Source organism: Pelodiscus sinensis, chromosome 1, assembly GCF_049634645.1.
Source record: "Pelodiscus sinensis isolate JC-2024 chromosome 1, ASM4963464v1, whole genome shotgun sequence".
Lineage (NCBI taxonomy): Eukaryota > Metazoa > Chordata > Testudines > Trionychidae > Pelodiscus > Pelodiscus sinensis.
In genome coordinates, this window is record NC_134711.1 from 65,311,711 (window position 1) to 65,328,130 (window position 16,420).

Here is a 16,420-nt window from a genome sequence, read left to right on the forward strand (position 1 = left end):
CAACCACTTAGTCCTCCAGCCACACCAAGAGTTCCCTATGGCACAGCCAACAATGCTCCTTGCAGTAGCACTATTGCATGGCTGTACTACACAGTGTCTATAGTATAGCTTCCAGACAGCTTCTTTCAGGTGACAATAGTCAATAATCACAGGTCTACTTTCTAACACAGAACAAGGTACTTTTTTTCGAAGAAGGCTAGTATTCTTGCTAAAGCTCATACTCTCTTCTTCATGTGACGCTTCTGCTTAGAATCACCTATGGCTTGGCTTACCACTGTAGTTTTAAAGATAAAGTACATGTGTTCTCACACTCCCTAATAACAATCCAGTCCTGCACAAGGAGTTAAAAAAAGTTTGCTTTTGTTCTAGTTGGGAACTTGCTCTCATTTGGCAACGTATAGTTTCAGAGAATAGTCAATTCATTTTTAATTGATTACCTGTTCTCTAAAACCAGTGCCATGAGTGTACAGAGTCGGGTTTTGGTAATAATTAACCCACAGGGGTACTGCTGAGCAAAATGCTGCCATGGTCCAGCCGCACATTCCTCTGGGAAAATGGGTGTTTGTTAGTGAAGAATGTTGCAGATCTTCACTGCTGAAGAGGTGGGAGGGGTGGCTCTTTAGTTTAAATAATCTTTTAGAAGATGAAATAAATGTATTAAAAAAACATTGCTAGTTCTGGAAAAAATACCATATAACCTGATTTTTATTTGCTGTTATGCAGAGATCTGTCATCCAACCTTTTGTCCTCTTTTCCTGTGACTGGGCTACATGGTTTAACTCATTTAAAATTAACAGGAAATCATGACCTACAAAGTTTGATATCATCTGAAAATTTTCCAGAACTCAAGTGAGTATGTCATTAAGACTAATGAGCTACATTTGTGTTCCTGTGCAATAGAAGGTGTGTCACTGTGTAATGTACATTGCTTCATACTAGAAGGCTTTGATCTGCAGTATTAAAACTAAAACAAATATGATAAAAATATGATAAACTACTTTTATTGCACTCTTGTTTAACTGAAGAAACTACAGTGGGCTTTGAAATATTAACCCCAGTAGCTGCTTAGCATGATCCACATCTGCTTCCTGGCAATACATTCCAAAAGCTGTTAAAATGATATTGCTAGCAGTTTAATGCTTGTCTTCAACTGACTATAGTTACATAACTCCCATTAAATGTAATGGGAATTAAGTAGATACCAAGGTGAAATATAACCTGATCCTGTACTTTTGAAGTAAATGGGAATTTTGCTGCTGACTTCATTTTGATTAAGATTGGGCCCTAATTGACTTGGTGCCTCAGTTTACCCATTTGTAATAATTATTATTTACCCCCTACAAGTGCAATAGGGTGTATATAATAATATAGGCCCAATCCTACAAAAACTTGTACACATGCTTAACTTTACTAACATGAAAAACTTAAAAAACAACTAATAGTCTAGTAGCACCTTAAAGACTAACAAAACAAAAAGATGTCATCATGAGCTTTCATGGGCGCAACCTACTTCTTCAGATGACAGAAGTATTAGAAGTCCAGATCCAAGAATAAATAAGGGGAGGGGAAGGAGGAGAACAGAAAAAAAGAGAGGGAAAAAAAGCAGTGAGTAGATGGTTCAAATAGTTACAACAGGCTGATAAGAACAATTAGCACCTCCATTGTTTAGATGGTTGGTTAAGTCATTAGAATGTGGAAGATGACTGAAGTCTCCTGCAGTCCTCAAATGAAGACTGGTTGTGTTTCTGAAAGATATGCTTTAGTCAAACACAAGTTTTAGGCTTAACACGGGTAACTGGGTGAGATACTATGCCCTATGTTACATAGAGGTCAGACTAAATGATCTAATGGTCCCTTCTGGCTGTAAAATCTGTGAAGCTATAAAAAAGATGCTGAGTTCTCTCACCACCCATTATAGAGGGTCTGCACCTTGCAGGAATATTCTCAATTTAGCACTGGAGCTCAGCACTTGGAGGGGCATGCCCACAGTCAGGCTCCCCTGGGTGCTATGTATGCACATCTCTCCTTGTGTTTATTCTCTCTGGGTATGTCTACACTTGCAGCCTATTTCAGAATAGGGCTGCAAATGTAGGCATTCAGAATTGCAAATCAAGCCCGAGATTTAAATATCCTGCGCTTGATTTGCATCTTCCTAGCCGGGTGCCATTTTTGAAATTTACAAGCCCGAAATAACTGCCCGCGTCTGCACGCAGCAGTGAAACGGGCGTTCGAAATAAAGCTATATTTCGAACTACCTGTTAAACCTCATTGCAGGAGGAATGTGTCTTTTTCCACCTGGAGGCAGATAAAATCTCTAAAATGGCCAGATTGATTTCTGAAAAATATTTAACATGTAATAAATGCCTCAATTCAAAATTACTTTAACTGTGATTATTATGAAAATGTAGCATATGCCATGACATGCTGGCCTAAGAAAGAGGATAAGGAATATGCATAATGGAGCTGATTGCTGGACTGGTGGAATTAAGTACAATTATGTTTTCATTTTTAATATGGATTTGTGTGTTAGAAATGATATGTTCTTCATAAAGGAAAATCACGTTTTGATGAAAATACAATTATCTGTGAAAATTGAAGTCATGAAGCAGTGCCAAGTGATCCCTCTCTCTTTTATGCAAAAAAGGTTTCAAAAGTGTCTATTCCTCTTCAAGTGAACATATCTAACTCTGACTGGCATTAATAGGAGTTAGGTTCATGCAACTAGCAAAGAACAGAGGTGAAATCCTGGCCCCATTCAAGTCCATTGGAGTTCTGCCATTGACTTTGGTGAGGTCAAGATTTCACCCAAAAACTTTAAAGTGACTCTTCAAAGCACTAAATTTGAACAGAGAACTAGAACCATTTTATCCTTTGTGAATGGCATTGTTATTCATCATTTGCGCATCCAAGGACCAAATCCTAGGAAAGAGCCTGCAGTTTAGCTAATAAACCATTTGCTTGGGAATACAAAGAAATATCTGGGGATGAGAGGTGGAATCTATAGCCCTGCTCCTAGACATGGCATAACAGTTATCACCTGAATACGTTCACTATATCAAAGAGAAAGAATAAATGTTGCCTTCTTCCCCTTCCCTCTGTCCTCATGGGCTTTGGTTCAGTGGTTTGGTGTCACAACTCACTAGCCATCCTCCATGGCAGGGCTGGGCAAAATACGGCCACGGGCCAGACCCAGCCCGCCAAGCCACAGGATCCAGCCCATGGACCACCCTGCCGGGACCCTCAGGCACATGCAGCTGCCGTGGTTTAAAACACAGTCCCTGCGGCTCTCTACTCTGCAGGGAGGGGGAGGTTTTGTGCAATCTCCCCGCCCCCTGCCCAATCTTCAGCTCCTGTTGGCCAGAAACAACCGGCCAATAAGAACTGTCCTCAGCCAATCTCTCAGCTCCTATTGGCTGGAAACAGCCAGCCAATCGGAGCTGAGCGATTGGCCTGAGAGACTGGGGCAGCGGGAATTGAGATACACATGGAGGTAGCAGCCGGTATTTTCAAGCAGGCTAGGGCTGCAGTAAGTGGGGAGTCCATCCTGCCTTGGGGGTGCTGCAGTCTGCTGGCCAGGAAACACTTAAGTATACTCCTCCCAGCCAGTGCCTGTCTCTGGTACCCCAACCCCTCCTGCACTCCAACGTCCTCCCCCAGATCACCATCCAAACCCTCTGCACCCCCTGCCCCAGGTGACAACTCCCTCCCAGACCCTGTACTTCTTCCTACACCCTTCCCCCAGGCCAGAATCCTCTCCTGAACCCACACTCCCTCCCTGACCCTACACCCCAATCTCTAACCCAGGACACACCCCTTCCTCCACCCAAACACCCTCTCAGATCCCACACTGTCTCCTGCACCCCAGTCCCTTACTGCGTGTGCCCTTCTGCACCCAACCTAGACCCTGCACTCCCTCTACAGAAAAGTGCGGCCCTTGACCACTTACCAAAATCTTGGAGTGGCCTCCCACCAAAAATTATTGCCCACCCCGTTCCACGGACTACTCACAATTTACCATTCCCCTTCACTGACCATGACCATCTCCCACCTTAAAATATGTAAAGCTAAAGTTCTCTCTGTGAAGGCTTTCTGCTCTTTAAACCACTTAGACTGAGAAAAAGAGGTGCACCATGGGACATGGCCCCTGTAAGCAAAATAGGTCTTAATTTTTAAGAGCAAAATGTCTTATTTTGACAGGTAAAATCTAATCTTCACACAGATTTTTTGTCTATGTAAACTGCAAACAGCAGCTAAAGTTCAAAGATGTAAAAGAGCACTATGTTCTTCTTTAAGTAGCAGTCAGTCATTCTGCCTTTAAGGTAACAGGAAATGGGTCCAGTGTTTGCTGTGAAGTATAAAGTTGACTCTCTGGTGTGATGTGGTTCAGTTCTAACTTTCATGTCAGGTTTGCATTTTTGAGTTATCCTTGAATTGTTTTAGACAGTTTTTGCAAGAAGTTTCATTAGAATGTGATGAGAAAATTGTGAGCAGGACAAACTGATGTCTGGTAGCTCTGGAGAAATATAACCATGGCTGGGTCACACAATATTTTTGGATCTTCTAAATGAATGTCTGGCCATATATTTTTTAAGTGGATCAATGGAGAATATTTTCCAGACTAATGTTTAATGGAAGAGGATGATCTTCATTTCTATGAAGTTGGTTAATCTAAACCCATTGTAACTCTGGAAAATAGGGCCCTGTGTAGGTTTGTCAAAGGAATTGTGGGAGAAACTACAAAGGGGATGCAGAATAGACACCATGTAATTTAAAAAGTGGTGACTGAGAAGGCTTAGGCACCTGGCCACATTATCTGGAAGCCATGGAACATTGAAGAGCTTGAGACTTACATGTCTGCCCCCAACTAGACATCAGGGGGCAGGAATCCAGAAATAACTGGAGATTTGTCATCAGCAGGCATATAAAGGAAATGTCCTGCTCAGTTAATGAGTCCATTACCATTAATCCATGGAGCTGAACAACCTGCCTGATCTTTTCTGAAACATGCTCAACTTCTTCCAAAGCTGCACAAACCACATGAGTCACAACAGCCATCTTCCAAAAGGCTGGACTTTTATTTTACATATCTGTTTTTTGTCAACTTCCTGGCTGACTCCATAGTCTTGCACCTTTTTTTAATCAGGTGACTGATTTCTAGTGAGTGAAAGAGAGAGAGAGAGAGAGAGAGAGAGTGTGTGTGTGTGTGTGTGTGCGCGCACGCGCGCATACATAAGCCAACACAGAGGTATGTGTGGTTAAAACCCAGAGTTTAGTTTGGGACAGCACCTAAAGAAGTCATTTCTCAAACATGTAATGACAGCCTTAACTCGATAATCTCACTTTTTAAATGATCACGTACTTGGAAAGTTCATGGGTTTGAGATTTTATGTTTAAGTCCTAGGAAATCATTCTCTTCACATAAAGTTGTCAATTAAAACTTTATTGTCCTGAACTTTATTGGAGTATTTTATATGGGACACAGGCTTAAACATTGCTATTGCTTCCACCCAACCATGGAAATCTGAACAAGTAGCTCATTAGTTGGCATTTAAATTGTAATTTAAACATTAGCTTTAGCTTGAGGTTTGGTTTGTTCCCCTTTTTGCCAAGCCTTCAGCTAGAATGCAAGCTTAGCTCTCCTTGGCAAAAGGACCTATTATTTAGGCTGATTGCTTTATAAATGGCCACTACCCCTAGAGTTTATATAAGAATTGTTTCTGCTATTGAGCGTTGTTTGATTTCTGATAAATTTGACATTTATATTGCATTAAATTAGAGTAATTTTCAGTGATACATTTTTGTTATTTATAGTAATTAATTGTTAGGAGTTAATTAACAGTTGCAACTAGAAAACAATGGTGAATCAAATATTTATCAGAGGTAACAGTGTAATTAGCAAAAGATAATTCATCTACTTTGGGATTTGCCTTATAATGTCCAAATAAAATAGAATTGAAAATGTATGAGACCTGGAATTTGTATACAAGTAAAAAGAATGGGAACCAATTGACTAAAACCAGGTGAAGTTTCAGGAATAACAGTGTAATGAAAGTCATTATGGATGGTAGTGCCCCTGGATAGTGTGCAGATGTACTCATGATAATTAATGTAGCAAAACAGTTTCCATTTTAACAACCTATTTTCAGATATCCTTAACTTTCCAAATCATTAACCATTCAGTTTAGAGTTTTCCATTTTTGGTCTTTGCCCAAAGATGAACCCAGCTTCAGTTATTTTATATTGGATATAGGAGAAGTTTGAATCTGGATTCAAAACTCAGTCTGTTATGGTGCGTCTACAATGCAACGTTATTTCGAGATAACTAGTATTATTTTGAAATAACAATGAGAGCTTCTACACAGCCATTCCATTATTTCAAAATAATTTCAAAATCATGAATGGCTTATTCCAAAATCTGTAAACTTCATTCTATGAGGAATAATGCCTATTCCGAAATAGCTATAGTGTAGACGCTCCAATGCTGCTATTTTGAAATAACCCCTCACCAGGGTCATTCTAAGTTATTCCTCCCCAGTGCCTCCTGGGGCTCTAAATCAAAATAGTATATCTACATTAGGGAAGCCTGCCTCAGACTAATTTTAAGGCTTCCCTGCAGTGTAGACATGCTATTTCAAAATAAGCTATTTCGGAATAACTATTCCAGAATAGCTTATTTCAAAATAGCCATGTGTAGGGGTTGTGCACTGAAACATGGGTTTTGCTAGTAATGCAGGTAGGAATGAGCTAGAGAATATTTGAATCTCTCCTCTAAGAGAAAAAGAAACTAAGGGGGCGTCTTCACTGCAGGGCTTAACTTGAAATAAGCTATGCAAATTGAGCTACGTCAATTACATAGCTTATTTCAAAATAGGGAGCATCTACACAGCACTTATTTCGAAACAGAGCACTCTTCCTCTGACTTCCGTTATTCCTTGACAATGAAAATTACAGGAGTCGGAGTAAGAAGTCCTCCAGCTTGACAGTATTTTGACACTATTTCAAAATAACTGCCTGCTGTGTAGACATGGACTAAGTTATTTCGGAATAACGCTAGTTATTTCGACAATGTTACAGTGTAGCCGTAGCCTAAGAAAATTACTCTGAGGAAACTCAGTGAGTAAAACACTTAAAATCACTAAAAGTCAGGATATTAAAATATGATTCTGGCAGAATCATTCACTCAATTGCATTGCATTCCTCCTTTATTAAATGTACATCTTAATATATTATATTAAATATGTTGTAAAAGCTCCATAACAAAATATATAGGATGTATGCAAGTGTCTGAATTAAAAATAGTCTTGGAACCATTTGCATTTTCTTATTTTTTGTAATTTTAACTATGCATTCCAAACTCTACATTAACAAGGTTTTTTACATATATGACTTTTCACTTTCAATTATAGTTATCTAATCTAGTTCATTTTCCTCTATATTAACATTAGTGATGAGGCATACTGCTTTTAAGTACTGTAATGAGCATAATGGCATATTTTTTTGTTCATGTTCAGGGTCATAGAAATGCCTTATGCTTACCAGTGCTGTGCATTTGGAGCTTGTGAAAGCCACTACAAAATCTCCAGCCAGTGGAGCAAAGATGAGAACAGCAGTGCTGATGATTTTCACAAGAAAGATTCTGGAATGTTGCACATTCAAGGTAATGTCAGTCTTTGTCTCTGGAACCTACTTTAAGGCCCAGGCTACCTCTTTAAATCAATGAGAATTTTGCCATTGAAGTTCATGGCACTGAGATATAGCTCTCAAAAGGTAAACAAGCATTTATTTACAATTTCCTTTTAAAGGAAAGATGGATCCTCACACTAGATGCTTGGAAGTGGGACAGGGTTGCAGCTTTCTAATCACACAAAACCAAACACCCTTGCCCCTTCCCTTTGGCCCCGCCTCTTCTCCAAAACCCTGCACCCACTCCCTCCCTCCCCCTTCCTTCTGTTGCTTGCTCTCTCTCATCCTCACTCACTTGCTCAATTTCATTGGGTGGGGGAAGGGAGTGTGGGCTCCAGCGTGGGATCAGAAATTAGGGGTTCAGTATGTAAGAGGTGGTACATACTGAACCCCTATGTAGGGGTAGGGGTTTGGGAGTAGCTATGAGCTTTGGGCTGAGGGTTGAGGCTCCAGGGTGATGCCAGAAATGAGGGGTTCAGGATGCAAGAGGGTGAGGGCTTTGACAGGGCGTGCAGGCTCTGTGATGGAACTAGGGATGAGCGGTTTGAGGGTGAAGGATGCAGGGTGTGAGTTCCAGAAGGGAGTTTGGGTGCGGGAGGGAACTCCAAGCTGGGGCAGGAAGTTGGGGCATGGGCGTTAGCTGGGGATGTGGTCTCTGGAGTGGAGCTAAGAATGAGGTGTGGGAGAGGCTCAGGGCTGGGGGTTGGCTTGCGGGAGAGGTACAGGATCTGGGAGGGATTTTGAGTATGGGAGAGGGCTCAGGGGTTAGGTAGAGGGTTGGGGCATAGAAGGGAGAGTGAGCTCCAGAGGGCCCTTTCCTGGGTTGGCTCCTGGAAGTGGCAACAAGTCCCTCTGGCTCCTAGATGGAGGTGTGGCCAAGCGGCTCTGCTCAACTGCTTCTGTCCACAGCCACTGTCCCCACAGCTCCCATTGGCCATGGTTCCTGGCCAGTGGGAGCTGCAGAGCCAGCACTTGCTGAAAGGACAGTGTGTGGAGCCCCCCCGGCCACTCCTGCACTTAGAAGCGGGAAAGGGGACATGCTGGCCATCTCTGGAAGCTGCATGGACCTAGATAGGGACCCTGCCAGCCCTGGCAAATGCTGACCAGACCCGCCAGATTCCTTTTTGATCAGGTATTCTGGTAAAAAACCAGGAGCCTGGTGATCCCAGAGTGTGATACAAGACCCATAGCCCAGGAGGGTTGTACGATGTGGTGAGCTGCAAGGCACGACAGCCTGTTACTTCTGCTAATACTCCCTGGGTGCCAGGGAGAGAATCTGGCCTGCAGTGGCTGGACTGGTTAGAGATTCATGGTACCCTCTTCCCCTGCAGCACTGGGTCTGTCTCTGTATTACACAGTCCTGCTGGTGTCCATCCCATCTCCATTCTAGTGAGCCAGCAAAAGGCTCAAATCTGACAAGATCTTTTTCCCTCTGAGCCCCAGTGATTAGGGGTAGCAAGGACTGAAACTGATAAGAATGGAGCCAGAACTGGCACCATGTGGCACATGTTGGGGTAATCACAACACAAACATAAAGCCAGGATTATTTGTCAGTGAATTGGCACACCTCCGGGCAGTCCTCATAGCGCAAGTTAGGTAATCGAGACACCTTTTTAACTGTAATTATTTTCAAAGAAATGGTGATTTGATCTATTCACTCCAAGTTAATTCAAAACCAAATGGGTCTACAACTGCAAGACCAGGATAAAGTAACTTATCCTGGACCAGGATAAAGTAACCAGGATAAAGTAGCCTTTTCCCTATATTCACACTGAGGAACTTACCATAAAACCAGAGTCTAAAGTTTTGGGGATTTTCTCCCACAGATGAACGTGACTTTGAGGATTTTCTGCTTGACTTCGAAGAAGATTTGAAAGCTCATCATTCAGTACAATGCTCACCTTCTCCAGGTATGGAACTGCCAGACATAGGAGACCTGATCATGTTTCCCTTGCTGTCTAAAACGAATAATTGTTAAGGTGTCCCTAGAAATAACTTCAGATCCATTTCAGTGAAATTGCACCATATTTTACAATAATTTTAGTGGAACAGAATTGTCTTGGCCCACAACATAACCTCATGAAATTGTGTTTTAACTACAATTACATTGTAGCTCTACTCTACATGGGCTCCTGTGACTGTTTAACTAGCGATTGGCAACCTGCAGCCCGTCAGCGTAATCTGATTGCAGGCTGCAAGACATTTTGCTAACATTGACTGTTCTGCAGGCAGTGCCCCCTGCAGCTTCCAGTGACCACAGTTCACCATTTCTGGCCAATGAGAGTTACAGGGGGGGCACCTGCAGGCAAAGGGTGGTGCCTTTGGACGACCAATGTCAGCAAAATGTCTTGTGGCCCCCAGTCAGATTACTCTCATGGGTCATGCGGATTGCAGGCCAAAGTTTGCCCATCACTGGTTTAAACCAAGAGTTTCTCTCTGTGTCCTCAAATCAGTCTAATCCCTCCCTTGGGTAAAACAGATCTGTGATCTCAAGTCATTGGTTTCTGTGTCCATCAAGCAAAAGATGACAATAAACTAGATTCTGTCCTTAGGCACTCCAATGTGCATTTGGAATAATTCCAGTGAAGCCAGTTGAGTTACTGCAAGTTTACACTACTGTAATAGGGCAGTTTGGTCCAATATGTGGGTCAGAGGCAAATATCACTTGCCCTGAATAAACATTCTCTGCAAAATGATTTCCCAATGTTAGCATTTCCTCTCTAGGAAAGTTTCCCAACCTTAGGTACTGTAGACAGGAGAAGCAGAGACTGAAAAAAAACTGCATGATACCACTTCCACTGAATGCTTCCTTTGCTATAAGGAAAGCAGCAGGTATCTCCCGATCTCCAGAAAGTCTCTCTCTGCTCTGGTGCCAACCCTCAGTGTATCTGGCCAGCGACACAGCTTACCTCTCTATAGGCTTGTCTTCTCTCAGAGCTTACCTACTCTCAGAGCACCCAGCTCCCTGGGAGAGTACAAGCAGCTCTAGTCAGCACCACAGCTCCCTCATCTGATAGCAGAAAGCCACCTCTTCACATAAGGAAATGAAGAGGGGGAAAATAAAACCCTAAAAAAAACCACCAAGAAAACAGACACAGGAGAGAGGACATGTCTACACTAGGAAATTATTTCAAAATAACTCATTTCAAAATAACTCCAAAAATAATTTCAAAAAAATAGCGTGTCCCCCACTCTATAAGGAAGCCTCAAAATTAGTCCAAGGCAGGCTTCATTAACGTGGACGCGCTACCTTGACTTAGAGCTCCAAGAAGCACTAAGGAGTAATTAGTCTGAATTACTCTGGGGAGCAGTTATTTCGAAATAACAGCAGTGGAGCATCCACACTAACACTATTATGAAATAACTATTTCAAAATTAGCGTTTTTCCATATGAAAAGCAGGAGTTATTTCAAAATAACCAGCCTGTTATTTTGAAATAACGTTCTTGGTAGTGTGGACGCTCCCTTGTTATTTCGAAATAAGGGAAAATAACTCCATAATATAGACCAGGATGGGGCAGGGACATTAAAAAGGGATGGAATTGTTCCTGTTCTGGGTCATGATGGACAGGAGAGACAGTCTTTTGGGGAAGCACCAACAAAAGAAGGTTGGAAGCCACTGCACATCAGTGTGTGCTGAAGGAGATAAATGCTCCTTCTCCCTGAGGTAAGAAGAGACATTAAAATGTTGCAAATAAATCCTTCACTCTCACCTATTTCCTTTTCCTATTTCTCTTTTTTGTCCTTGCAGGTGCCTTCAAGCCCTGTGACCATCTGTTTGGTAGCTGGCTAATCAGAATTGGAGTGTGGACCATAGCGGGTTTGGCATTTATTTGCAATGCACTGTTAATTGCAACAGTCTTCAGATCTCCACTGTATATTTCCTCTATAAAACTTTTAATAGGACTGATAGCCATTGTAAACACACTAATGGGTCTGTCCAGTGGTGTATTGGCCAGTGTGGATGCATTAACCTTTGGCAGCTTTGCTCAGTATGGTGCTTGGTGGGAAAGCGGAGTTGGTTGCCAAGTCACTGGCCTTTTGTCCATTTTTGCTTCAGAAACCTCCATTTTCCTCCTTACTCTGGCAGCACTCGAACGTGGGTTCTCCGTAAAGTATGCTACAAAGTTTGAAACAAAATCCTCTCTTGCTAGTGTGAAAATAGCCATTTTCTTTTGCTTTATATTGGCACTGATAATTGCAGTGGTACCACTTCTCAGTGAGAGTAAATATGGGGTGTCTCCACTCTGTTTACCTTTGCCATTTGGCGAACCCAGCTCTATGGGTTTCATGGTAGCACTGGTCTTACTAAATTCACTTTGCTTTCTGGTGATGACTGTTGCCTATACAAAACTGTACTGTAGTTTGGAGAAGGGAGAGCTAGAGAGTATTTGGGACTGTTCTACAATCAAGCACATAGCATTGTTACTTTTTACTAATTGCATTCTCTATTGCCCTGTGGCCTTCCTAACTTTTTCCTCCTTATTAAACCTCACTTTTATTAGTCCAGAAGTAATTAAATCCATTCTTCTAGTGATTGTCCCACTGCCTGCATGTCTAAACCCGCTTCTTTATATATTTTTTAATCCACATTTCAAGGAAGATCTGGGAAGTCTCAGAAAGCAAACTTTGTTATGGAGCAGATCAAAACATACAAGTCTGATCTCTGTAAATTCAGAAGATGTAGAGAAACAGTCCTGTGACTCAACTCAAGCCCTGGTCACATTTGCAAGTGCCAGCATATCATATGACATGCCTACTAGCAGTTCACTAATGCCATCATCTTATCAAATGACAGAAAGCTGTAATCTTTCATCGGTAGCTTTTGTTCCGTGTCACTAGTTTCAGGGGCAAAAATAAATGTATGTATGTTTACAGATTTTTCAATCCCAAATGTAAGGTGAGTGTGTGTACGTGTGCTGGAGAGTAGAATCAAAAGTGCTCTTGATTATTGTTACACACACTTAAAAAAAACTTAAAGAAAACAAGCAGCAAGCTGAAATCCCAAAATATGAAGCCTGTCAGCCTGCTTAGGAAATCTTAAAACCAGTTTTGTTTGGGATGAAGAGGAAGCCTGAAAGCTGCTAGGATATATATAGTCAGCTTGGTTGTTCTCTTACATGCCCTTCAGAAAAGGCATCTGTCAGTCAAGAGCAAAAATAATATATTTTCTTGGAGGCATTGCCATTGTTTTAATTGAGCTCATTGAGTTAGAGTTTAAAATGTTAAGAACAGATTGTTCCCAAGATGGGGTTGGTCAAGGTCCATTAGTGCTTTTTTTATGCTGTGATTGTTTTTTAAATGTGCCCATCTATGGCTTTGATTCAGCAACGTATTTAAACATTTGCCTGGCTTGAAGCACATAACCAATCCCATTAAAGTCTAATATAATTTAAAAAATAGATCTTGTCAAAACAATTTGATGCCATTTAATGAGTATGCAAGTTGGTTGATAATGACAATAGTGTTGATGTAATATATTTACTCTTGTAAGGCATTTGACTTTGTACTACACCAATTTTGATTACAAAACTAGAACCATTACAAAAATCTGTATGTGCATGTACAGGTTGGACCTCTCTGGTCTGGCACCCTGACCGGTCCTGAACGAGGGAATTTGCTGGACCAGAGGAGGTCCTCTGGTGTTGGTTCCTCAGACCACCTTCCCTCCCCGCTGCTGACCCAGCCGCCCCCTCGTTGAGCTGCCATGTTGCTGCAGCCCCAACAACCTGGACTGCCCAGCCCCACAATCGAGGCTGCCATATCCCTGGCCCCACTGTCAGGGCTGCTGTGGCTGCTACATCCCCAGCCCTGCCAGTGGGGCTTCCAGACAGGACTTCCTGGTCCAGGAACACCTATGGGTCCTGCTGGACCATGGCTGTTGCCAGATGAGGGAGTCGCGGTTTTGGGAGGTCCAACCTATATAAATAAGGGAGTATCAAGTAGGAGTAGAGACGTTTTACTGCCTTTGGATTTGGCACTGATGTGATCGCTACTGAAATACTGTGTCCAATTCAAAAAGAATGTTGAAAATTTACTAAGAGTTGTGGCGAATTCTTCATCAATGGAAATAATTAAATCAAGAGTGGAAGATGTGCTAAAAGAGATGGCCAAGTTCAATACAGTTATTGTACTTGAAGCTGGAATTAATTCAGGAAGTTTTGTCACTAGCGCTATATAGGTCAGACGAGAAGGGACCATTATGATAATCTATTCTTAAGTTCTGTGACTCTATGAATCCCTTGCTGAATCAAGGCCTATAAAATTATGTCTCTCAGAACCTTGACAATTAGACTATGTCTACACAGCAGCATTATTTTGGAATAACTGACGCTATTCTGAAATAACATAGTGTGTGTCTACTCTACAAGCAGTTATTTCATAATAATGGCGAGCAGGAGGACTTCTTACTCCATCTCCTATAACCCTCATTTCACAAGGAGTAAGAGAAGTCACAGGAAGAGTGTCCTTCCTTCAACTTCCTGCTGTGTAGACAGCGCCAAAAGCTGAATTAAGCTATTTCGACTTCAGTTACACAACTGACATAGCTGAAGTTGCGTAGCTTAATTCGAGTTTTGCCCTGCTGTGTAGACGCGCCCTTAGAAAGGAAAGCCCCCTGATATTTTGCCCTCTCTGCTTTAAAGATTCCCAGGCAATGGAATTCGATTATTTCCTTTTGAGACTAGCGCTTACCTTGACATAACTATGTTTGGGAGTTCTTTCAATCTCATTTTCCCATAGATGTCACTTTTTCTTTCATGAGCAGATCAAATAGGACATTGTTATGCATGTTTAAATGTTCCCTGAGCAACAATGTTTAATGGTGCAGTACCTGCCTCTTTGTTTAAAGGCCACATCACTCTCCATGTGGATAAAACTGCATTTGGACAATATTACCTAGCTTAGATGGACCCAAATAATCAAGAAGATCAATTACAGGGGGTCTTTTATTTTCATGTGTTACGTATGTAACTCCCTGGCATCCAAAGAATGGATTTTCACAATGAAAATCTGTTGCCAGCTGTTGACATGCCTAGAAATGCCAGTGTGAAGAAAAAAAATCGTTTAGTTTTGAAGTTACAGATGGCATCAGTTGACTTTGGCTGACATGTGCATCCTGGAAAAAAATGAACAAATGCAGAAATTATGTCTGGTATAGCCGACTGCATGGTTATCTTAATCCTCTATCTCTTGTGGCTTTTGAAGCAGCCCAGCATACAGCTGGAGAATGATCCCCAAAACCACTATGGATTAAACAGAGTATCAGTCTACCACTGCACAATGCTTATTAGCATGTTTATTTAGCTTTATTTTTACTGAGGTCCATCTGTGCTGCACTGTTTAATGTCAGTAAAATTTCTCCTCAGCTTGCTATATTGAAGAAGTTTTGAAAATGATTTGAGAAGCAAAATAATGTTACAATTCTAAAGACTTGTTAAAGAAAAATTTATAGAATTTGCAGATTATCCAAACCAAAAGGCTACTATGGGTCTTTTATTTTTATAAGCAATTTTTTAAATATTTTGATCAGATATTTTAACTTGAAATTATTAAAATTCATTTTTAAATAAAATTTGTAAATATAGAACTGTATTTATTGCTACAGTAAAATACAGCCACACTTAAAGGGCATGAGAATAAGCCATGTACAGTTTCATACAGATATTTGCTATATTTTCTATTTTCTGCTCATATATTTTACTAAATTCACCATCTGTATATATTATATGTAAATATGTAGCAATTGTAAATAGATTATGTACTTGCTTTTCTATCGATGTTCCAAATATATGTAATTTGTAATAAAATTTGACTAAACAGAAAAGGCATTTTATAAGGGTCTGCACTAGTTCACTCGAATAAGATCTCTGAGGATATGTCTGCACTACAACAAAACTCCCGAAACTTTCTCAGGCCTGTGAGGCTCGAGCTGTGGGGCTGTATAAAACTACAATGTAGATGTATCCGGGATTGCAGGAGAGCTACACAAATCTAGAACAGTGTTTTATTTCAGCACAAACCCAGCCTCTTTACCTAATATTCCTCCTTATCTGGCAGTCTGACTTCAGGAACCTTTTACCCTGTCTTATATCTAAATTCTTTTCTCTGTTTTGCATGGGAAAGCTCAAAACTATTCTGTTCAACATACACATACACACAGCCCCTATTTCAATAAAAAACTGTAGGTTTGAGCACCCCATGTTACAATACAGGGTAGAGCCCGGATAACTGATAAGAGGGAAGAAGAGGCAAAGACTCAGAACCCAGTATAGACAGAAAGACTGACTTCATTGTCAGGCTGATTGCAGCAGGCCCCAGAAGATGTGCCAGCAGTGGGACACACACTGGTGATTAGTCATGGTGTTGGGTGATTATTATTATTATTATTAGCAAATAGCTTAGCCAACAAAAAATTCAGTTTCAGTCCACCCAAAACTTCACAAATGTATTTCAAGTTTTGCCAAAGCGTTTTGACCAAACTGAAAAATCAAAACTTTTCAGCAATGTCCGCAGGAAACATTTTGTTTTGACCCAGAGGTTTTTTATTATTATTAAAGACACTAGGCAAAATCCACGGCAGATTCACAAAATAGCTGGGGAGAAAAGGAGGTGGCAGAGGCCTCCCAAACTACCTTTAATCCAATGGTTTGGACACTCACATGGGCTGTGAGAGACCTAGGGTCTGGTTGACTCCCTCTCCTTGATCTGACACAGGAATATGAATAGGCATCTCCTGC

General features: G+C 41.3%; 1 protein-coding gene and 1 long non-coding RNA gene across 4 annotated transcripts in view; one reads left to right on the forward strand and one right to left on the reverse strand.

Moving 5' to 3' along the window:
* The window catches only part of LGR5 (leucine rich repeat containing G protein-coupled receptor 5), a 151,702-nt gene extending 136,191 nt beyond the window's left edge, over window positions 1–15,511 (forward strand). For all 3 annotated transcript variants that reach the window (XM_006121556.4, XM_075931817.1, XM_006121555.4), the window contains 4 exons: window positions 724–849; window positions 7,512–7,657; window positions 9,510–9,593; window positions 11,434–15,511. In XM_006121556.4, the coding sequence (XP_006121618.2) occupies window positions 724–849; window positions 7,512–7,657; window positions 9,510–9,593; window positions 11,434–12,524 (1,447 nt within the window). In that variant the 3' untranslated portion in view covers window positions 12,525–15,511. The remainder of the gene's footprint in view (window positions 1–723; window positions 850–7,511; window positions 7,658–9,509; window positions 9,594–11,433) is intronic.
* LOC142829857 (uncharacterized) overlaps window positions 1–16,420 on the reverse strand; it is an 82,510-nt gene that overhangs the window by 56,907 nt on the left and 9,183 nt on the right. The gene's annotated exons all lie outside the window — the stretch shown is intronic.